Source organism: Andrographis paniculata, unplaced genomic scaffold (genome assembly GCF_009805555.1).
Source record: "Andrographis paniculata isolate CXL003 unplaced genomic scaffold, ASM980555v1 Contig5END, whole genome shotgun sequence".
Classification (NCBI taxonomy): Eukaryota; Viridiplantae; Streptophyta; class Magnoliopsida; order Lamiales; family Acanthaceae; genus Andrographis; species Andrographis paniculata.
Genome location: NW_026137595.1, coordinates 422,552 through 446,105, shown reverse-complemented (window position 1 = coordinate 446,105; position 23,554 = coordinate 422,552). Strand labels below are relative to the sequence as shown.

Genomic DNA, 23,554 nt, shown 5'->3' with positions numbered 1-23,554 from the left:
ACATGCCTGCAGGCCGACAAAGGCCCTTTTCATAGGCCATCACAGGTAGTATTAATTAATTAATTACTTATTTACTAGTAGTTAATTAGTGAAAATAGGTCGAAAATTCAATTCAGGATCTGCATTTATTAGGGGACGATTTTATGGATATGGACCAATCAACCTGCCAACCTGGCATGGCATTGTCTTTATTGTACACAGGCCACCACAGCTGTCTCACTACTTATTTCTCTCGAATATATATATATATATATTGGAAATTTTATTTTAAAGAATGTTATTACAAATGAAAACTATCAGAAGCAATTTTTAATTAATATAGGCAAGCATATGAACTCCAGTATTTGAAAAAGATGATCATGCAGATGTGACTCACTCGCTCTGTTATAATTTGAATGGCAGATGTGGTAGACGCCTTTATTGAATTTTTTTTATAATTATATTGACATATAGTATAAAATAATATTGAAATTTAATTAATTGTGCAAATAAAATACAATTTATTGGTCCATCAGAACAGAAGTCATCGTACATGAATTTACGTAAAAGTGGAAATCACCACATGATCTTGTCATCGCTTTACCCCTTCATGACACTGACTGCTCTGCAATTCTGGAATCGATTTGATCTCGTCCTTATATTATATACTCCGCTCCATGGTAAATTGATCTATAGCATGTATTTAGAAATTAGCTCAAATCACGAAGAGCTGCAATATGTGTGTGTCTGTGAATATATATATATATATATATATGGAAGAACGAACTTTACATTCTAAAATAAATAATCTCGTCGAGAATGGAGATAATGACCTTTGCCCCAAAATTTTGGTGTTTTTGTTGTGACAATCCAACTGTTTTGTTTTATTTCCTTTACATTTCTCCTCATAAATGGTCCAAACCTACCCCAATGAGTGGCTATGATTTATTTCTTTTGGAAAAAATTAAATAAAACAAAAGTACAAACAGAAATGCTACCAATCCACCGCAGTTGATTTGGGTGTTTATAATACTTTTTCCGACCATTTTTTAATATCTTATTTGATATTTATACGCTATTTTTAGACAATTAAAATTTTTGTTATAAAATAAAAAATTTATTCTTTATTTTGTATATATAAAAAAAAGTAAATTAAAAATAAAAAAATAAATTATGTGTTTAAATATGGATGAAGGACAGTAATTATTTGACATTTAAAATTAAAAAAATAGGACGGTGACGGAAAAAGTAATATTTATATGTACGATCTCACAGTATTCGAAAAATCATCACTGCGTTGTTTCGTACACGTTGAAAGTCGTAAACATGTAAAACACGATTTCTATTAATTTATGGTAGCAGTCGCTTTATAGAAAATGATTGTAAAGACCAGCCGCAGATTTCCTTCTAGAAGAAAATTAGCTGGCTGGGGATTGACAAAAAACACGACTAATGTTGGCCAGGGATTGACAATAAACACACGACTTTTTACCAGCTCGACTAGCTAACTTCAATGCTACTAAAACATTGCTTCTTCAAGCATGTATTGTTGTATTGTACCTCATAAATCGACCGTGTCGGCAAATGTTCTTCGATGGAGGCTCCGTAAGTCTACCAGATGGCGCATTGTTGGCCTGCCGTGTGGGCAGTTCCACGGAGACTTGAGCTGCGCCAGATGCTCTAATATCTGCGAGCATTCAATTACGGCATGCACCATAAAGAACTCGATCGGTACAAATTTGAAATCTTTTGTAAATGCAACATTGATATTGTAATACCTTCTGCATTTCCTTCCTCCCCAATGAATCGCCGATCATGACAGAGGATCTGCATGCACGTGATGCGAGCATTGCGCGTACTTTAGGTGGGCAAACTGAATCTGCCGTGTCGGATTTGTAGCTTCCGATAATGGAGCACTCTCCATGGCTATCAGTCAGGATAGAAATCAGCTCCTTGACATCTGCACAAAAAATATAAATAAATAAACAAATAGAAAGAAAGAGAATGATCCATCACTTGGATTTAGAGAAGCCTATAGGAAGCAAATTGTTCTTGTTTTAAGGTAAAACATTTGTAAATACCTGCAATCCCAAAAGTTATATTTTTACTGAAGGGAACGGCTTTAAGCAGATAGCGGCTTCCAGAAGGAGCATGCATGTCCTCTTCCAATATGAAACCATTTTTCCTAAAATTTGAGAGCAGAATTACATATAATGAATACGAGAGAGATGTTATCGGAATGACGAGCCAGATGATGTTACAATTGTAAAAGAATAATCAAGCCTAAAGTGTTGGAAATGGAGCCTCAAAGATAGTTAAGGATTCACAGACACCGGAAAATGTAGCCTTTAGATCTAATCAAACGAAGCAACAAAATAACATAAGTACTGTGATCCTAATGCTCAATAAAATGTAAATATAAGCGTATATATTACAGTCTTGAAAGAACAGACCACCTAATTACATATACCAATGATCGGTGACCAGAACGATTGTATTAAAGGAGAGTTTTCGTGCGAGAAACAAATAGTATAATGGATATTGTTTGAGAACTTGCACCTGAAGATATCCATGTGCATAGAGATCACTATCTCCTCTTCAGGAGATAACTCCAATTTCAATGGCCTGAATGAATAACATTGTAAAAAGGAAAAGAAAATGTTAATCTCATCTGCAATGCACAGTAGAATTATGAAATTTTAATGACACTGAAAATGTTGATATGCTCAATCTTTTAATGAATTTATCTTTTGTAGATGACGTGCATACAACACAAGCAAAACAGGTAAAAGATACATTTGGAAAATTTTAAGTTGAATAAAGGGAGACGAGCCAAAACCTAAAACTCCAAAATCATGAGCAGAGGGGACATTGTGGTAGATATTTCAAAAACATGGCAGCATGGCAAGTGTAGTAATTAACAGGCTGAATGGAACCAATTGTCGTTTGGATCTCATATCGCTACTAAGGAGCGAATAAGCTGAATGCCTCACCTAAGTAATGGTTGCTGATTTAGAATGGTCGTTTGTGAAAGGCGCTCGTAATTGTATTTCTCATCTGCTGCATGCTGTTCCAAAAACATAACAATTAGACAACTATGATTGCTCACAGAAGAAGGGAATTTTGATATAGGTGCCAAAATGTAGGAACAGCATGCCTATTGATTATCCATCACAATAAATTAAATCATACTTTAACTTCAACTGTTTCGAGTGACTTTTAAGTAAAAAGCAAGCAGATCACCTGATCCACTATGAAAAGGTCATCATCTAACTTGCCAATAATGAACCCTAGATTGAATTGGCCAATAACCTGCAAACAAAAAGTGATAATCAGCTATGGATGAAGAAAGGAATTAGGTGAAGCAAAGCTCGAAAATGTAAATGTCAGAAGTTCTGGAGATGTGAATAGAAAACCAACTTTCATTTGTTTAAAGTCCTCTTTCTTAAAAAGTCTTTCCAATTCACTGGTGGCAGCAGCTAATTGATTTGATTTCTCCTCCTCGTTTACTACTTGTGAGAGTTCCAGTGATGCTGAAGCGAAACAACTGCTGCAAAATGAAATGAGAAAGAAACAGAAGAGTTAACTAAGGCCTGCCATACATATTAATATTCTTCTTCTGTTGCATGAAAGAATTAACATAGCACATACCCTTCCAACTTTAGTTTTTCAGATCTATGGCTGATACGTTGGAATCTTGACAACCTCTGTTTTCTCGACATCAAATCTTTAAAACTGAACTGCGCCGTGAAACCAACCTTCGAACCAGAAGAAACAGTGGGAGTATCTGTCACCATAGCTGAAGGTTGTGATGAAACGGGGGCATCCGATTGATCATCAGGTAAATCTAGAGACTTTGTGCTAACTGAAGCAGTTCGTCCAAGATCTGTAGTTACAGCTCTCTCTTGAACTTTTTGATCCTGCAAGTTGATTTTCTGCAACACAAGCAAGTTCTTACAAGATTGTGAATCTTCTTAAGGCATGCCACATATAGAATTTTCTAATTCACAAAGACCAAGTAGGCGAGTTGCAATGAAATTCTTTACCTCTGTAGCTCCATTTTGCCCTCTCCTTACACAAGGATAAAGAACATTTCCACCTTCATGATCCCCGGCTCCAGTATGTTTTCTTCCTTCACATGGTAACATGATACTCCTATCCACTTCACCACAGATGTCACCACTTTTTGCTGGTTGAATCTTCATACTGTTGATTCTATTGAAATCATCAACCTCAGTAACATAATCTGCAGAGATTGCAGACGCAGGTTGCTTAGGGGAGTGATTATCTATAGATCTATCCAGCGTGGGACCATTTCTAAGAAGCGGCATCTCAGACAATGCAGTTTCAATACATTCATGTTTTCTCTTATTAACCGAGACAAACTTATCCAGCGACATTTGCACAATAGTCGAACACCCACAAGAATTATTGCTATAGATGTTACCCTTCTGTGTTGATTTTGATAGGTGAGCAGCATGTTTGTTTGCATTATCACAAGAAAAACTCATAATTTTCTTTTCAGAATTCATAGACAAGTTGTGCTTCTGGTTGTCCTTAACTCCAAGTGCAAACTCTTCTATCACTGAACATGATCCACCACCTTGTATCATATCCATGTCAGAAGAGTCTCGTACATCAGCTTGAGCTTTTGCATGAACAAACCCACCGTTTTCACATAGTTTATCATCTGCATTCCCACAAACGACATCACTTTCTGAACTTAACTGGTCCAGAGGCAACTGAGATCTCTCATATGGAATATGAAGATTGGAGGCATGCTTGTCCTCAGTAAGTTCTTCTACCGTTTTAACTGAGTAACTCAGCTGGTTAGATGAATATATATTCTCTAAAGCTTCTCTTAATGAACGCAAGATAGAACTTTCATCAGAAAAGAATACTTTCCTTTTATCAGGAGTGACATTCACATCATATGCCTTAGTTGGCACAATAAAGTTCAAAATAGCAATAGGATACTGTCTGGAATTTGCACTTCTATATAGCTCATTCACCAGCTTACCAACTTTGGGCATATCAACTGGACGACCATTCACAAAGAAGAATTGACGATCCCCCATATTGCGTCCACTCCCATATCCAGATTTGGAAACAAATCCTTCAACTGTATAGCCATCAGATAGGTTAAGTTTAACCGGCTCTAAGCAGGAAAAAGTACTCGTACCAAACACCGTGATGATATTCTCTTTGAGGGATCCGTTACCCTGCGTCTTTATCACCACAGACCTTATATTTTTCCCAGTTGTATTGGTGCAGACTATTCTAACATCTTTGGCAATGAGAGCATAGGCCTGAAAATCAAATATCATGAATGAGAAGTGATGTTTGAAATGCAGAATATGCCTGTTCACATCAAACACATGTACAATCCGATATTGCTGAAATAAACAGGGAGAAAACCCATTGTTGCCAAAATCTATTGATGCATATTTGCATATCAGCTTAAAATAACACCCACCTTCATCAACATTAAGCCTAACGTGTACAACAAGATAGGAACATCACTAAATAAAAAGCCGCCCTAGTATCATAATAAGAAATCACAGGTGAACATAATATAATGGTTGAGATAGAAGTGTAGAAAGACTGACATTTAACAAGTTGATTAGCTTGCCATATTCTTTGCGAATGTTCCGGTGAAATTCCTTGCTCCTCACAGGCAAGTTAGAAAACAACTTCTTGACAGTAACGGTTGTACCGACTTGGCGCGCAGTCTTCCTCTCAGCTGTCAGAAGACCTGTACTATCATATGTGAGGTGCGTTGCAACTGCTTCATTGATTGTCCGTGTCTCGACAGTCAAATTACCCAATGCACACAATGAACTAAGTGCCTCCCCTCGGAACCCAAACGTCGCCAGTGACTGAAGGTCTGGAAAATCCAAGAGCTTGGATGTATGGTGCTTCAATGCCAACACCTAACAATCACAATTCAAATTTCCAAGAAAACAACTTAGTCATCAAAAAAGAATATATGAAGTTCCAACCTGTAATCTTTAGGAGAAAACACTTAGGAGATTTTCTGAAAACCATGTTCTATGGCCAAGAAACTACAAAATGAGACTCTCTACCTGTGAACGGCATCTCTTTGATATGCATCTTTCTCAATGAACCATGCAAAAGAGCGTTGAATCGACTATCACAGTATTCTACCCCTAAATAACAACTAATCCAGGCAGAAGGAATGATTTATTTCAACAAGAATACATATCCAACAAAACCTAAATTCACTTAATCTAACCTATTGTCTACGAAATTATGAAACTAAATGCAACATAAATGAAACCAGACCAAGTTTCGACAAAAATTACATTGTAATTCTGCGGGGAAATGCCGAAACCGTTGTCGATAACTTGAAATGATTCCATCCCGTAGTCCTTCAACGCTATCTCGACGCTGGTAGCACCAGCGTCGAGGCTATTCTCCACGAGCTCTTTCACAGCGGATGAAAGGTCCAGGATCACTTGTCCAGCGCATATTTGGTGGACTACAGCTTTATTTATCGGCCTAATTGCTGGGGATTCTTCAACTCCTCCTTTCATGGATGCATCGACCAGATGCAGAATGCGACGGCTGCCCACGCAAGGATTGACGGGTCTCAGAAATAGCTACTCAGCAAGGGTTAAACAACTGACAAACAACGCTACACACACAGGCATTAGAGGGTTTTGCCGCCAAAACTGCTGCCGTAAAATTAATTCACCGCCGCGGCTTACATATGAAATCATCCAGTAGTCGCGACGCCGCCGTCTTCCATTAGAGAGCCACCAGTGGCGCAAATTACCAAAAGCGCTTTACAAAAATGTTAATGTTTTTAAAATTTTAATTTAGTGAATATCAAAGGTGTCGTGGTGTAGTTGGTTATCACGTCAGTCTAACACACTGAAGGTCTCCGGTTCGAGTCCGGGCGACGCCATTTTTTATTTTTAATTTTGTTTCTTTTGAAAATGCGTTTTACTATGCGAAATAATGAACAGAAAAACACGCTTTTCGGGTACAGCCTTATTGGAATACAACACAAATCAACTTCCTTTTCTGAGGGAGCTCAGAGATTTAAATTTCTAATAATCAATTGCATTTGTCCAGTAAGAAAAGCTATGAAATACGGACAAATTTTAATTTTGTTTCTTTCTTTTGAAAATGCGTTTTACTCTGCGAAATAATTAACAGAAAACAAGTTTATTGGGTACAGCCTTATTAGAATACAACACAAATCAACTCCCTTTCTGAGGGATATATATAGCACAGCTCAGAGATTTAAATTTCTAATAAATCAATTGTCCAGTAACAAAAGCTATGGAATATGGACAAAAATATATTTTGCAATATAGATCAAAAGCATTCCCCAAATCAACTTCCCTTTCTGAGGGATACTGTCCATAGAAGATTGGCATCCGATTCCACAGTTACTACTTCTCCTTTCACAACGTTTGATGTGCTGATCAGGCCACCAAAACTCATCTCTGTATCAGCTGCAACACGGCGCAAGAAAATGTCGATTCAATAAACGATGGAAAGATCGATCAAAACCCCGGATTGCATTCTTGCATGAATGAAACAACTGAGGGATCCTCACCTAGGTTCCACTGAAGCCCCGTCGTTCTGTTGCGCTTTGAAGGTCCGGTGATGGGAATGAGGCCACAATGTGGTCCTTCGACAGCAGATTGGATGTGGATCTCATGATGTTGACTGCTTGGTAGTAGTTGTATGAGGCAATCGTCGGATAAGAGGACAATTCGCATATGTGGGAATTTGCAGAGGACGTTGATATTTCCCATTTCATGGTCGAATCTTCCGCCAAGAGCTCCAGCAACGAGTATGCAAAGCTGAGAATCGAATTATCAGAACTAAATAAAATTTTAAACAGGGTATACAATAAGATCTGTCATGAGGTAGTGAAAGACATAACTTTGATGGTACAAAACAACGATGGTAAATAGCAACCCCAGAAATACACCGTAGAGTATCTTACCATGTGTTATTTTTATCATAAACCTTGTTCCAATGATGACAACAAGAGAAAATCTAAACATGCACATCAAAACTCAGTTTATAAACAACATTGCAAACTTACATTTTGGTTCTTCAGATTTGGCAGATCTTGAATATATAAGATGCATTTATGCAGATCAGTTGTGTCTTGATCATCAGAAGCATCAACTATCTTGGTTCCCTGTATTTACATTGCAAGAATAATATAAACAACATGATTCTCTAGCAAACTAAGCATTCGTTAAATTGCAGTCATTTACAATAGCATTGAAATAGGTAGATAACCATTCTTTAAGGTCCACAGTCATACTCATATAAAATTTTGAAGAAAAACAAAATGCTCGTTTCTACAACAAGGCAATGAAACAGTAGTGCTCCAAGCGAATTCAAAGAAACCAAATATCAAACTAGACTGCATGATCTAGAGCAACTTATAATTGAAAGGTATATTTTAATTAAAGCAGCTTGGATATTGACAATAAAATACACTCTGGGATAGCAATTTCATGTGATTTACTGTAAATTATGAAGTTCACTTAGCATAAAAACAAAGACAAAAACAGATTCTTTGTAAGTACTAAAACAAGTTAAAAGATTTGCAAAGTAAATAAGATGCAATGAACTTACCATATTTTTATATGATGTCAAAACCTCTTCTCTAATCGAATCCATGTCTCCTTTTATCACATCCGGAACGTGCCTGAATCATACAAGCTATATATAAGCACTACTTGTATGAGTGGTTCTTCCCAATCATATATCCTACAATGTGAAAAGGTTCATATTTGTCCAATTTATGGCTAAAAAGCTATTAACAGACAGAATCCAATAGACCATTAATCTACGTCACTTTACTTCTGGGAAAAAGCAAGAAAACCAAAACAAACTGCGCCAACACAGAAAATTAAAGGAGAGAGAGCAATAGAGATTCAGATTCTGAAGTAACAACAAAAAAATATGTGTGTCTGAGTGCAGATTTTGGAGAATCCAAAAACAGTAATATAGCTTAAAGAACAGTTTCAACAGAAATATGATTCTCTCTTTCCCTCGGTGTCTCTTCAATGTCTTAGCACTTCCGAAGCCATCAAACCACTGTTTTAAACACTACTATTCGAAAAACTAATTTTCCACCGGAAAGCAAATTGAAGCTTCTGCAAAGCCTAAAATTAGCGATCCCAAGCATCGCGACACTAAAATTACAAGAATACCTCTCACGAACAGCCAGAGCATCTTCACCGGGGAATAGCAACGGCAAATCATCATACAATCTATTGGCTCCACCGTCAGCACACACACGAAGCCGTGCTGCTCTACAAAAAAAGAAAAAAGTCTCACTAAACAGAATAAACCATAAAAGAAAAAAAGGAAAGGAAACCAAAATCGAAAAACAGCAGCACGGTGCATGAGTAATCAACCGTGCTTCCAGAGCGTGGGGATGAATCGTGGCAGGCGCTGGTTGAGGATGACGAGCGCGTACGTCGGCGAGGGGCCGTTGCTGTCGGCGGGCGGCGGGGGGAGGAGGAATGCCGACGAATGAGTCATCACTTCCATGGCTAACGCGCCGCGCAGCCACTCCGAATTCAGTCCGTTTTCCTTACGCGAGGGGCAAGACCTTCATGCTTTCGTCAATGGAAGAAGAAGACAAAATCAAAAAAATAAAAAAATTTAACAGAGATCGAATTTATGCCAGACGATTGATTCTACGGTCAACCTTCTCCAATTCCAACTCACACCTGTTTCAATCTATCACCGTGAATGGTGCGGGTTCGGGCACTGATTCGGGTTATATTCGACCCGACCCGATCGTTGTGGATTACTTGTATTGTATAGACCTTCATTGGATCGTGATTATAGGAATATTACCGAAAAGTCAGAATAATATCCAATTAAAATAACATTTATTTTTCTAAGTTATCTTTCTTGACCATTATTTTCAATTTATTACACCTACTACTCTATATTTAAAATTAACTCATTATTTGTATTAAATGATACTCTCTCAGTCCGACCGTAAAGTATACGTATTTTTATTTTAGGACGTCGAATTACAGAGTAACCATTTTATTAAATAATCCACTTTTTTTTTCACAAATACTCTTACTTTACATCACATCATTATTTTTATACCAAAAAGTAAGTAAAAATATCATTACACTACTTTTATATACCCACTAAATCAAAATACTATTATTTCTTAAACTCTCGTCGAAAAGTAAATGTATACTTATTGATTGGAAAAATGGAGTACTATATAATTACATAAAAGCTATAAAATAAATATATTCACCCTAAAATCATTAATATGTATATTAAAAAGGGAAAAAAATCACGAGGATGAAAATTTAAAACAAAAGTAAAAATAATTCAATTTTGTTTATATAAAGATTTTGAAAGTTTTAAAGTTTTAGATAATTATAGAAATAAAAATTTAATATAAAAATAAATAAATACTCCATCCGCGATATATTTTTTTAAATAAATAAAATTAAAATAATAAAATTAAGAGAAAACCCCACAAGTAAACAAAGCTTATTATTTTAACAATATATAAGAAATAATTTATATTTTATATATTCTTAATTTTGTCTCCTTATACATTCTTAAAAATATTTATTGTAAATTAAGAACAAATATTAGGTATTATATTTGATAAGCATATTTGTATAAGATGAAAATTTCTAAAATAATATAGAATTTAGCCAAAGATAAAAGAGGGAAGTATGAAATTATATTTGAGTAAACAAAAATAAAAATAAAAGTAAATTGTTAATTAATTAAGAATTATATATACCATAAATGAAAAATGATACAATACATATACATATAAGACGAAAAAAAGTACTAAAATTTGTAATATTATTACAAAAAAAAATAATAAAAAATACAAGAAATATATACTTACCTAACAAATTTTTCATGATACGATTTTTTATAAATATTAAAAAAATACATTATATACGTATACTCGCACAACACATAAATATATTTTATTTATTCATAAATAATTATAATTCAATTTAAAATATTACTATTTTTTTTATATTATTCACACACTTTTTATATCTAATTTAAAGATATATTACATTCAAAAATATAAATTTAACACGCTATTTATAGACAATGACACTATTAATTTTTTTTAAAAAAATCCACAATATATATATATTCAGATAATATCGCATCAAATATAATTTTTTATTATTATTTAAAACTTCTAAAATTCTTATAAAAAGCAAAACTATTGCAATTTCAATAATTAAAATTTAACAGCTCAAGCGAATTAATGGACCTAGAATTTCGAAGGCAAACCAAAAACCTCGGAAACGAAAGACGGCCTGTAACAAAAAGGTGACTTGGGAAAAAAAAAAAAAAAAAAAAAAATCAAAATCAAAATCAAAAGCCCAATTCATCTAACAAACGGACCCTTATCGCAATTCCACATCGCCAACTCCGCCTGCCTTCCTTCCTTCCTTCTTCTTCTGCCCTTCTTCATCTTAGTTCTATTGCCGATAAACCTCTAAAGCCCCTTTGATCCAATTCCAAATCATCGACCGATGGAGTACAACGAGGAGGAGAACGAGGCGGCGTCGAATCATGTACCGGAAGCGTCTGCAGGTTCTTCTGTACCTTCTTCGTTTCAATATGCAGATAATTATCGAAATTATGATTTATTGGATGAATCCGCTGTCACTGGTTTCGGTGGTGATGGTGATAGTATTAGTAGGAATGGTGTGAGGGGTGCTGCGTCGGAGGATGAGGATTATTTGAGTGGTGCGGAGGAGGATGGGGATGAGGAGGAGGAGGAGTTCTTAATGGCGTTGGATAAACCGGTTTTGGATGAGACTGTGGGAGAGATTGGTAGGGATAAGAAATTTGATTCCCATGGGGAGGGTGAACCTGGTGATGGTGGCGGTTTTGGGGAAGGGAATAAGGATGGTGAGGGATATGAGAATGATGTGAGGGAAATTGAGGAGGATAAGGTTGGTGGAAAACATGAGGTGCTTGATTCAGATAATGGAGTTGCAGAGACCATGGATGGTGATAACTCTGATAAGGAGAAACAGAGTGAATTACTTCCAGTGAGTAAGCCAGAAGAGGAGGAGAAGGTGATTTCTGAAGTGGCGGATGGGAAGGAGGGAGAAAGCAAATTACTGAATATCAGAGATGAGTTGAATGAGCCATTGGAGAAAGTAGTTTCTGAGGTTGCAGATGAGAAATTGGAGGCCTGTGAAGAGAGGGAACAGTTTCTGGTTAGGGATGAACTGAGTGAACCTCAGGAGAAGGTGGTTTCGGAGGTGGTGGTGGATGAACCCGAAGAATTTAAATCCGGCGAAGCAACTCTCATGCCTTCGGGGGATTCTGTTGTCGATACTATTCAGGTTGATGTGGTTTATCCTGGGGTGGCTGTTGTCGGGGAGACAGAAGAAAATGGCCATATGGATGATAAGCCGGCGGAGAAAGATATTTGTGAAGTGGCTGTGGCTAAATCTGCCTACGATGTTTTGGAGGAAGAAGAGATTGGGGAAGGTAAACTGTACAAGAGAAGTTCCGAACCTGTTGGTGAAACTAAGGATGAAAAGGATCAAAAGAATGAAAATTCAGAAGCTGGAGTTGGTGATGGATTGGAGAATGGAGTTCACACATCGGTCGTGGACGATGATCTGAAGAAACCCGGGGGGCTTGAGATTGGCGGAGTATTGAAATCAAATGGAGACGGGGATGATCATACAGTACTTAACCCGAGCAATGGTGAGAATGCTAATCTTGATGCACAAAACGATGGATCAGCTGAAGAAGTATCCGAGGAATCGAAACCTAGCCCTATTGAAATTAGAGAAGTGGATGAAGATTCAATATCGGATGGGGGCACTGATGACATTCTTGGGGGTTCCCAACCCGCCAAAAATCTCATCGATTCTGGTGAGGGTTCTCACACGGGGCCAGGTAGTTCAGTCGAGCAGTCGCCGGGGATCAATGGCCAAATTGTCACTGATTCAGAAGAAGATGGAGACAGTGACGATGGTGGAGATGGGAAGGAGATGTTCGATTCTGCCGCCTTGGAAGCACTTCTGAGGGCAGCAACTGGTTCCGAAACTGATAGTAACAGCATCAACATAACCTCTCGGGACGGATCTAGGCTTTTCACACTGGATCGTCCTGCAGGGCTTGGATCTTCGCATCAGTCTATGAGGCCTGCTCCTCGACAGTATAATCCCAACACTTTCAGTGTTGCAACTCATGCTACCGAGCAATCCGAGGAAAGTCTCAGCGACGCGGAGAAGAAGAAGCTCGAAAAGTTGCAACAGATCAGGGTGAAGTTCTTGAGGCTTGTTCATAGGTTAGGCCTTTCCATCGACGAAAATATGGCTGCACAGGTTTTATACCGTCTAGCGCTTCTTGGCGGGAGGTCAGGCAGTCGATTCTACAGCTTGGACGCTGCTAAGAACATGGCATTGCAGCTGGAAGAGGGCGGAAACGATTTAGACTTCTCCGTGAACATTCTGGTTATCGGAAAATCGGGAGCGGGAAAAAGTGCGACGATCAATTCACTATTCGGGGAGAAGAAGGCGTCTGTTGGTTTGTTCGAAACCGGGACAGCTTCCGCGCAACAGCTTTCTGGGATTATCAATGGAGTTAAGGTTAATGTGATCGACACGCCTGGTCTGAAGGCGTCTGCTCTAGAACAAAGTTCCAACAGCCGCGCATTATCTCCGGTGAAGAAGCTAACGAAGAAAAATCCCCTCGACGCCGTTATTTACATCGATCGATTGGATGCGCAGTCTAGGGGTCATAGCGATCTACCTCTCTTAAAGACTGTCAGCGAAACTCTCGGTTCTTCGATTTGGCGAAATGCCGTAATCGGGCTCACACATGCTGCCTCGGCGCCGCCGGATGGACCTTCGGGTACTCCTCTGAGCTATGACGTTTATGTTTCTCAAATGTCCCGTGTCGTCCAGCAGTACATTGGCCATGCTGCCGGCGATCTTCGAATGATGACGAATCCTGTGTCTCTGGTTGAGAATCATTCATCTTGTCGGAAGAACAGGGAAGGGCAGAAGATACTTCCTAACGGTCAGAGCTGGAGGCCTCAGTTGCTGCTGCTCTGCTATTCGATGAAGATTTTATCCGAAGCGAGCAACGTCGCGAAGCAACAGGAAGATACATTCGATCCCCGGAGGCTATTTGGTTTCCGAGCTCGATCTCCGCCTCTTCCTTACATGTTGTCTACAATGCTGATGTCTCGCCCGCACCCAAAGCTTCCTGATGGATTGGGTATCGATGTCGATTTGGATGATTTGTCAGATTCAGATTTCGAAGGAGAAGAAGAGGAAGACGAGTACGACCAGCTGCCGCCATTTAAGCCTCTTAAGAAAGCTCAAATAGCGAAGCTCAGCAAAGAACAAAAGCAGGCATACCTCGACGAGTACGATTACAGGGTGAAGCTTTTCGAGAAGAAGCAGTGGAAGGAAGAGATAAGAAAAGTGCGAGACAGTAAGAACAAACCGGAGGAGGAGGAATCAGAATCCGACGCCGGAGCTCCAGCTCCGATGGCAGTTATGCCTGAGATGGCTCTACCACTGTCGTTCGATGCCGACAGTACAACGTATAGATACCGTGGCCTGGAGCCTTCTTCGACCTTTATCGCAAGGGCGGTCTACGACAGCCATGGCTGGGACCATGACTGTGGCTACGATGGCGTCAATTTGGAGCACAATCTAGCAATCGCGAACCGCTTTCCAGCAGCATACACAGTTCAATTCTCGAAAGATAAGAAAAGGTTCAGTGTGAATCTAGATTCCTCGATTTCAGCCAAGCATGGGGAGAAGATCTCGACCATGGCAGGATTCGATGTGCAGGCAATTGGGAAGCAGCTTGCTTATATCCTAAGAGCCGAGACCAAATTGAGGAAGATTTTGAAGAGAAACAAACATGCAGGGGGAGTGTTCGTGACGTTCTTAGGGGAGAATGTGATCCCCGGCGTGAGGGTGGAGGATCAGATTTCTCTGGGGAAGGAGTACATGGCGGTGATCAGCGGAGGCGCCGTACGGTCGCAGCAGGACACCGCGTACGGCGGCAACGTGGAGGTGCAGCGGCGGGAGTTTGAGGAAACTCCGGCGGGGCAGGTGCAGTCGAGTTTGAGCTTATCGGTGGTTAAGTGGAGAGGAGATTTGGCTTTGGGGTTCAATGGGGTGATGCAGTTGTCGTTGGGGCGTAATACGAAGGTTGCTGTTCGAGCGGGGGTTAATAACAAGATGAGCGGTCACGTGACGGTGAGGACGAGCAGCTCCGACCATCTTTCGCTGGCGGTGGCGGCCATTGTTCCGACGCTGAGGTACATCTACAGTAAGTTTTGGGTTGGGGAGGACAGGTACTCGATTTACTAGTTTTTGTTTTTGTTCTTGGTTTCGTTTCGTTTTCTTCTTTCCGATTGGACTGAGGCTGAGGTGCAGCGTTCTTCATCTTTGGATTTTTGATTTTTTCTTTTTTCCAGTAATAATAATCTTAAATTTCACTGCCTTGTTCTTGATCAAATTTTGACAATGACGGTGGTTGGGAATAATAAAGTATAAGGGTGGAAAGTTACTCCACCTGTTTAAATTACAAGTCCAATTTTTTATTTTTTTTTTATGATATCAGGGTATGAGCTCGGGATACAAGAGTGTGCTCATATTGAGTTCGAGATACAAAAGTGCCCATATTATGAATTTTTTGATATTTGATTCCTCCAAAGAACAGTCAGCTAAATCACACTACTAGACGAATTATATATAGACGTCAATTTGAATCCAGGTCGATCCAGTTCAACTGTAACTAATTTCACTAATCACCAATTCATTTTAAAAATTAATTAAAAATCGGAATCTTTTCTTAACAGTATCATAATTATGTACTTATCTTTTATAACGACCCCCCACTCTTTTTGGCTTATAAAGTAGAGGTTTAGTTCAACTGTAACTAATTTCCCTTATCACCGATTAATTTTAAAAATTAATTGAAAATCCGGATCCTTTCTTGACAATATCATAATTATGTATTTATCTTTTATTGCAACTTGCAAGCCATATCATATATCATATGCATACACTCACTAGAAAAGGAAATCACAAAGTTTGATTTGGCACACATTAGCTAGTTAGACTTGGTTCCGGTGGTCCAGAGAAGCCTAACATTGACAACAGAAACAAGCAGAGCCCAAACTAAGCAGACCGTGGACAAATCCCCGGCAGTCCGGTTCATGCTCCTGAACACACGCGTGCAACCCACCAGAGACCCGATCAGTGCGCCGCACAGAACCAACCCGACCCGAAAAGCCCCCGCCCCGAACACAATCGGGTACCACCCGAGGCTCAGCGCCATCTGGGCCAGGTAGAGGATCGATGCGCTGGGCCGGCGGTGGAATCCACCTTCGGCCCAAACAAGCCATGCGGAGAGGCCCAACACGGCGGAAGTCGCCAAACAGGCCCCGTGCAGGGCCCAAAGTGGCGGGAAGTAGAACGGTTTGCGGCGGGTCGACCCGAAGAAAAAGATGTCGAGTAGGGTCAGACCCACCGGGACTGCGACGGCGACGCTTAGCGACCGGAGCCCCCGCCGCGCCGCTGTGCCGGTTTTTCTTTGTTTTGTGGAGGGTTGAGGTTCTGGTTGGGTTTCTTGGTGGTGCTTTGGCCTGAGCTTGATGTCTTGGGAAGCCATGAAGGGTTTTTTCTTGGGTGGGAATGGATGGATTGGACAGAGAGTTTCAGGGTAGAGAATTTAGACAGCGGCGATTTATATTAATCTAGGCGGCGGCCACGCGGCGGAAGGGGGTGAATTGTGTACACGTGGACGAATTCAGTGCAGTGACATGGCCCACACTGTGTGAAATGGTACACGGCAGTACGTATGTCCTAGTTCTATCCTATCCTCTTTTTCTTCTTTTCTACTCAAACGCAGATATAATAATACTCTTTCCTCCAGAGGAAATCGATGCGTTTGGGTCTACAAATTTCCGAACGAAGAATTTTTAATTTTATTTATTATATATACAATATAAAATCAAAAGATAATAAAACTTCTTATATATGTAAACTAATGAATAGAATACTATTATTGTAAAATAAATATATATTATTTTATCCTTTTTATTTGTTTAATTCAAAATAATTTACTTTATTTAAATTAAAAATAATTAAATTTAAATACTAATTTTTTTTTATTTTTACAAAGTAAAAATTTTGTTTATACTTAAAAAGATAAAAATATTAAATAATCTTATAACTAATAAAATACTTTTATTCTTTAATATATACTTAAAAAAAAAAGTAAAACAAACTAACAGTAAATTAATAAATCAATTATCTAATCACTAGTGGGTTGATTTTTCAATTTTTAACAGTTGATTTAGAAGAATAATCAACTGTGATGTCAGTGATGATGATACTCTGCCTATCGGTTATGGATAGTTTCTTAAACGACCTCTAATGAAACAAACAATTATATATATATATATATATATTCTTCTTCTGATTTGGTTTAATCCAACGAAACAATATAACAGCGAATACAAAATTTGTTCGTATTCTAGATCCAATTTTGGCATCAAAGAGTGAGAGAAGATACTCAACTATTTCATCTTCTGATCTCTGGTTCTAATTGATTGCTCCAACTAACCGTATGCATTAACTATTACTATATACGCACACTTTCCTATATTATATACACACACTTTCCTACGCCATCACTCAACTTCAGATCATTAATTTTCTTACTGCAAAACTGCAGAAGCAGAGCAAATTAATGAACGGAGTGATGCGAGATCGTACAACGGAATTGAATGAAGAGCACCAAAATTTCTATAACGTGTCAGTCTGTCTACGTTTGTAACGTGTGTGTTAATAATATCTGAATATAGCCTATTTGCTAATCGCTTGCTATCATAAACGTTAAACACAACAAATTTGACTGCTATTTATGTAGCACTTGCACATGAAATTCAGTTGAATCCAGAGAATAGCTCGAGAAGTTCTATAAGATAATCTGAGAATCAGCTACGTCTGAAAAACAATATATATCTATAAAAACAAGTTATGATAGATAGCATCGATCGAAGAAGAACGAATTGCGCAACTTAAACACAAACCAGACCAGAGTGCATAAATTGGATTTTTCAAACGTGAAAAATCAATTTAGTGCAGTAATCTCTACCAAATTATCATACATACATACAAGTATATTGTGATTTTCGAGAGGCAATAAAACAGTAAATAAAACACACACAATTAGCTTCGGCACTGTGTTGCGGCAGAACACGATCGAGTGTAGGGATTAGCTTCCGCACCTGGTCGACAATTGTAGTACGACGCTCCTCGCCTGGAGCAGGGGACGGTGTTCGCCTGCAGCGCACCGTAGCTAATGTACTGACTCGTCGCTAATATGCGGCGGTTACTTTCCGAAGACATATCGAACTCACCGTCGGCCATGCACTCCGCGATAGAGCCTTGACAAGTCGCCGGCTTACTGATCGGCATCCAGGCAAATTCTCCGCCGGCGGAGGCTGTGGCGGTGAAGAGAACGGCCAGAAACACGGTAGCGACGAGGATCCGTTTCGCCATTCGTCTCTCGATTCAAAACGCAGCGCGCTGAAAAAACGTGAACTAAGGGAACCAATGGCCGTCCTGCTCATTTAAGTAACGCAAAAATTGATAAATTAACCCTGAAATCCTCTTTATTTACCAAATTGCCACTGCCCATTCAATTAATATAATACAGTACTAATATAGCCTCATTTTTTTAATCATTAATAAATCATTTTACATTTTCAAAAGCCTTTCCCACAATAAAATAATAATAATTCTACACACCAAAAACAAAATCATTTAGAATATTGCTACAAATTTCAATATTAGTTAGCAATAATATTAGGTAGGTATGAAACTCCATAGTGGAGACCATGTTAGTCACATATCACAAAAGAATATATATATATTTATTAAATTATAAGCTGCATTAATCATACAAATTGAGAATATTAAGCAGAATACAGTTCACAAATCAAAGCAGTATTCCAAATATATTTTAACAATTAATGTATAGCTGTCTAATTAAGTTTATTGCCTTATTAAATTATATAAAAATAATTGTGGAGGTTTGAATTCTTCAATTTGTGTATTGTATTTGTTGCTCAACAACCATGAGCAGTTAGTTGGGCAGTCATAATCTTGAATTATTAAAATAATATTCATATTAATATACCCTTAAACAAGAATTAGGGTTCATATATCTCATAATTAAATAAAATAATAACAATAATAGATGAATTGAATTCGTAAAAAGCGCTGATTTCAAAGCGCGTTTTCATTGTCGTCAAGACGTTGGATCCATCACGCTTTCAGTACCTACCGTGGAAAATGATGCTCTTTTTTTTAATTTCTGTATTAATTAACACTTACTATTTAATATACTTTCAAACAACTGTTTTTAGAGGTTAGCAAATACTTAATTGTAATTGTTTTTTTAAAATGTAATATAAAAAGTAATTTTCTATCATAACTAACTAATATATACTACCTCACTGTAGATACTAGAATTTATGATAAAAATATATTAGTGAAAATAATTAACTTATAATAGAAATCATTATATATTAAAATTAAAATAGCTAATTATTTTAATTAAAATTATAAAATTTAAAATAAAATTAAAATGGGTAATTATTTTTCGAAAAAAGAAAGTGACATATGAGATGTAAGACGGACATAAATCACAACGTGCAGATGCTAAGTGGGATGGAGTGATTATTTAATACTATATCAATATTTTGTTTGCTTGTTTTTATTTTTGTTACCATAGTTTTAGATGATAGAATTTTGAATTTTTTTATTATTTTATTTAATATTGTTTTGGTGTATTGACCAATAGATTGTTACAGCTATCACATTTTTTTTAAAAAAAAAAAAGAAAAAAAAATCAATTTGCTGTTTTAATATTTTATTTTATTTTATTTATATTATTGATCGGTTAGATTTCAGAGTCAGAGCTGAATGGTAAATGGGTTGGGCTGATGCATAAATTAATTTTGGAATGGACTTAGAATAGGGCCCAATTTATGGTTACTTTATACTGCAATTCGACTACCGGTTATGACAAGGCTATTTCTTTGCCATTTGACTTTATTATTATTATTACTCCCTCCACCCCGCATAATAAGTCCTTCCTATTTCTGTCCGTCCCATATACTATGTCACTTTTTTTTTTGGAAAATAATTACACATTTTAATCTCATTTTAAATTTTTTTTTTATTTTAATTAAACTAATTAGTTATCTTAATCTTAATTTATAATTATTTATATTATAAAATAATTATTTTCACTGATACATTCTTAATTATCTACTAATTACATCCCTTCTAGAATACAATATCTACAGTGTAGCAGACACGGTATATGAGACGGAGGGAGTATTTTATAATTAGATAACAATACTATTATATGTGATAAAAATAATTATTAACATCAAAGCAAAGCTGTCTAACCCTAATTACATTGACCTTAAAATTGAATGGCATAAAACGTACAACTGGAAGGAAGAGTAATTAATTTACATACATACAATTAATATTTGGACTTTTTTTTGGTTTCAATATGTATTTTTAGGGTTTATATATATATATATAATAGATTTATATAATTTGAATTAATTTTCAAAACTTTTAAAAATTTCAAAAAGATATTCAATATAAAAAATTTTAAAAAATATTTATGAATTTTAATACTAATCTTATTTTAATTCCTTTATAAAAATATTGATGAACTATACCCCAAAATCTAGTATTTAAGAATTTTACAAATACCTATACAAAAACATCGGTACATTCAATGGAATGTATATTTTCTTTGATAAAAAAATAAAGTTGAACCAACGTTCGTGGTTAAAAATATATTAAAATTGAACTGTGAAAAAATTGATTTCGATAATGATTTATTGGTCAATTTTAGTTGCATTTATCACATATATTTGCATGCCTTGATATTTGATGATTTTATTTGGCTCCTTATATTTATTTGCACCAATAGTTTGAGAACCAAAGTTTATAAATAAAATTCATTTAAATCAATACAAAAATAGTACATTATGTAATTTTATTAATGCAATAAAAATTCATATCAGTTAATAAATAATCATATCAATTATACTATGAAAATTCTTGTAAATTGATAAGAAATGTACACAAATCTTTTAAATAAAAAATTAATACAATCTCAAGTGAATACACATAGATTTCTATTCAATCTCACCTCCTGAGCTTTTTGTTACTATAAAATGATCAATTTCATTTATAGCATTTTCAAAAAAAATAAATAAATTACTATTTGTCAAAAATTTTCTTTTAAAAATATCAAATCAAATCAAATTAAATATATATTTTTTATTTTTTCATATAATACTAAAAATTAATTTTACATTCAAAATATTATTTTAATACTTATTTATTTCACATGATACAACTATTTCATTGAAAAACTATACTATTAAAATCTCAAACTAAAATTTAAATTCCCAAACAAACACATATAAGAGAAAAAGAAAGAGAAAGACAATGGAGGAAATCATATATGAGCACCATTGAAATTTGAATTGAGTAATATTTGATGGATGAGCAAAGTAAAGCCTTCATATCTATGGGTGTGCTATATGAAAATAAAAATAGAGGAATAAAAACAATAGTATATTTTTCTTTATTTATTTAAGTTATAAATTTAAAATTAAATAATGGATGACTTTAAAAACAATAATTAATATTTTATTAATTTCTATTTCACTGAAATTCCTTTTTGTCTGATTAATTTATTTTTATTTTCATTCATAATACATCATCTTCTTTAAATCAAATTCATTGTCGTTTATATACCTATATCTATATATATATTAAAACTATTTTTTGTTATTTTACTAAATAAATAAATCAATTATCATTTTTTTATTGATTTTTTTTTTTTTTTTGCAATTCTATTTTATTTTATTATTATTATTTAAATATAATGTTATTTTGTTTGCCAAGCGCATTCTACTCTGCCATGTGTATGTATATATATATATATATATGTATATATGAATGCATGATTTTCATGTACGATCCAATTTCTTACAATGATCAATTTTGCATCACCATCGTCCATCAGCCAGCTTAGGTTAGAGTACACCACATCCGTACGGAGCACTCTCAGACAAACACACATAGTATTATTATTATTATTATTATTATTTTTATTATAGTAACTCAATATTCAAAAGTGCACACTAGATAAATCTTCGATCGAATCTAATACCTTATAAATTAAATTCAGTAAAACAAATCACATTAGACAAACAATGTATAATAGGTGATCTAAAATTTAAATCCATGACTTCGCAGTCACGAAATTACTCTATATTATCATACCATTATTATTATTATTATTATTGGTATAGTGAGTGGAGGACAAGACAAGGAAAGGAAGCTGCACGCGAGAGATTGCATTTGCGTCATCATCCATTCTCCATAATTGTTGTCCACGTGAATTACAACAATCCCATTTTAAATTTTTCGGACTTTTCAACAAAATTTGGTTAGTCCATCTCCAACCCTCCATTCTATTTTTGCAGTTGGTACAGTAAAAATGAAGTTAATTTACAGTAATTTTATTTCAACCATAAATTCCAATTTTTATTCTAAAATGTATATTTCCTATATATTCATCCTTTATATTATTTTATTTAACTTTTTATATTTATAAATTATACCACAACTTTAATTTATTTTTATATTAGATTCATACACATATAATTTATATTTTTTAAAAAAATTACATATATAAAAATTAACATTTATAATTAATAACTATTACAAATAAAATAATTTTAAATAAATAAATAAATGCTATCAAGACAAATATGATACAATAATTAAACAAAGATAACATAATATTATTATTTCATAACAATTTATTACAAAAAGATAAAATTACATATCACTTTTAAAAAAATAAAAATTATATCACTTTTCAAACAGTAAAATTATATATCAATTTAAAAAATAAAATTATATATTACTTTTCAAAAATTAAAATTGTATCACTTTTAAAAAATAAAATTATACATTATTTTTCAAAGAAAAATAAAATTACATACAATTTTTTAAAATATAAAATTATATATCATCTACTAAAAAATTAAAATTACACAATCCATCTAAAAAATACCAAAAATATAAAAAACACCACAAAAACTCTACTATATTTTTGGAATGGACTCACCGTTACTCTATTTTTGGAGTAACACTACGACTCACTGCATAAATGCAGTGGGTTGGAGATGACCTTAGTAATACAATAATAAATAAAAAAATTAATTATTGATTTACAATTTAAATTAATCATTTTAATTGTATTGAACTTTAATTAATTGGATAGTGCTGATATTTCAAGATTTAAACGAAACATTTTTTTTTAATTAATCGGATAATGATAACACTTTTTACATTTTAAATAGAGCAATTTTTTATTTTTTTAAATAGCAACATATTTATTAAATTATATAAAAAAAAATGTTAAA

At 35.4% G+C, this 23,554-nt stretch overlaps 5 protein-coding genes and 1 non-coding gene across 10 annotated transcripts; 2 read left to right on the top strand and 4 right to left on the bottom strand.

Annotated features, from left to right (window-relative positions):
- Positions 1 to 380: 380 nt before the first annotated feature.
- LOC127259028 (DNA mismatch repair protein PMS1) lies at positions 381 to 6,739 on the bottom strand. Of its 4 annotated transcripts, none has more exons than XM_051286159.1 (12): positions 6,306 to 6,739; positions 5,589 to 5,912; positions 4,026 to 5,288; positions 3,631 to 3,914; positions 3,400 to 3,529; positions 3,223 to 3,291; positions 2,973 to 3,046; positions 2,539 to 2,604; positions 2,061 to 2,164; positions 1,758 to 1,939; positions 1,540 to 1,666; positions 381 to 669 (listed from the first exon to the last, which is right to left on the bottom strand). In XM_051286159.1, exons 1-11 carry the CDS (start codon positions 6,534 to 6,536, stop codon positions 1,541 to 1,543), a joined length of 2,853 nt encoding a protein of 950 aa, XP_051142116.1. In that variant the 5' UTR covers positions 6,537 to 6,739; the 3' UTR covers positions 381 to 669; position 1,540. The 4 variants fall into 4 exon arrangements, with proteins under 4 accessions (XP_051142116.1, XP_051142118.1, XP_051142115.1 ...); XM_051286161.1 differs by lacking the exon at positions 381 to 669 and having other exon boundaries at positions 704 to 1,666; positions 4,026 to 4,669; positions 5,000 to 5,288; positions 6,306 to 6,738; XM_051286158.1 differs by lacking the exon at positions 381 to 669 and having other exon boundaries at positions 704 to 1,666.
- Positions 6,740 to 6,836: 97 nt separating this feature from the next.
- TRNAV-AAC (transfer RNA valine (anticodon AAC)) lies at positions 6,837 to 6,910 on the top strand. The gene has a single exon. It is a non-coding gene; the product is annotated as a tRNA-Val (tRNA).
- A 211-nt stretch (positions 6,911 to 7,121) lies between these two features.
- Positions 7,122 to 9,641, bottom strand: LOC127258686 (thiamine pyrophosphokinase 1). 2 transcript variants are annotated; one of them, XM_051285630.1, is made up of 6 exons: positions 9,402 to 9,641; positions 9,195 to 9,291; positions 8,614 to 8,686; positions 8,069 to 8,167; positions 7,571 to 7,820; positions 7,122 to 7,466 (listed from the first exon to the last, which is right to left on the bottom strand). In XM_051285630.1, the coding sequence occupies exons 1-6, from the start codon at positions 9,535 to 9,537 to the stop codon at positions 7,345 to 7,347; spliced, it is 777 nt and encodes a 258-aa protein (XP_051141587.1). In that variant the 5' UTR covers positions 9,538 to 9,641; the 3' UTR covers positions 7,122 to 7,344. The 2 variants fall into 2 exon arrangements, with proteins under 2 accessions (XP_051141587.1, XP_051141588.1); XM_051285631.1 differs by having other exon boundaries at positions 9,195 to 9,296; positions 9,402 to 9,580.
- A 1,745-nt stretch (positions 9,642 to 11,386) lies between these two features.
- Positions 11,387 to 15,505, top strand: LOC127258744 (translocase of chloroplast 159, chloroplastic-like). Its single transcript, XM_051285707.1, has one exon. It carries the CDS (start codon positions 11,541 to 11,543, stop codon positions 15,369 to 15,371), a length of 3,831 nt encoding a protein of 1,276 aa, XP_051141664.1. The 5' UTR covers positions 11,387 to 11,540; the 3' UTR covers positions 15,372 to 15,505.
- A 490-nt stretch (positions 15,506 to 15,995) lies between these two features.
- LOC127258745 (translocator protein homolog) lies at positions 15,996 to 16,738 on the bottom strand. The gene has a single exon (XM_051285708.1). The coding sequence runs from the start codon at positions 16,675 to 16,677 to the stop codon at positions 16,117 to 16,119; it is 561 nt and encodes a 186-aa protein (XP_051141665.1). The 5' UTR covers positions 16,678 to 16,738; the 3' UTR covers positions 15,996 to 16,116.
- Positions 16,739 to 18,242: 1,504 nt separating this feature from the next.
- On the bottom strand, positions 18,243 to 18,575 carry LOC127259068 (rapid alkalinization factor-like). The gene has a single exon (XM_051286215.1). The coding sequence runs from the start codon at positions 18,573 to 18,575 to the stop codon at positions 18,243 to 18,245; it is 333 nt and encodes a 110-aa protein (XP_051142172.1).
- Between the last annotated feature and the right edge of the window lie 4,979 nt (positions 18,576 to 23,554).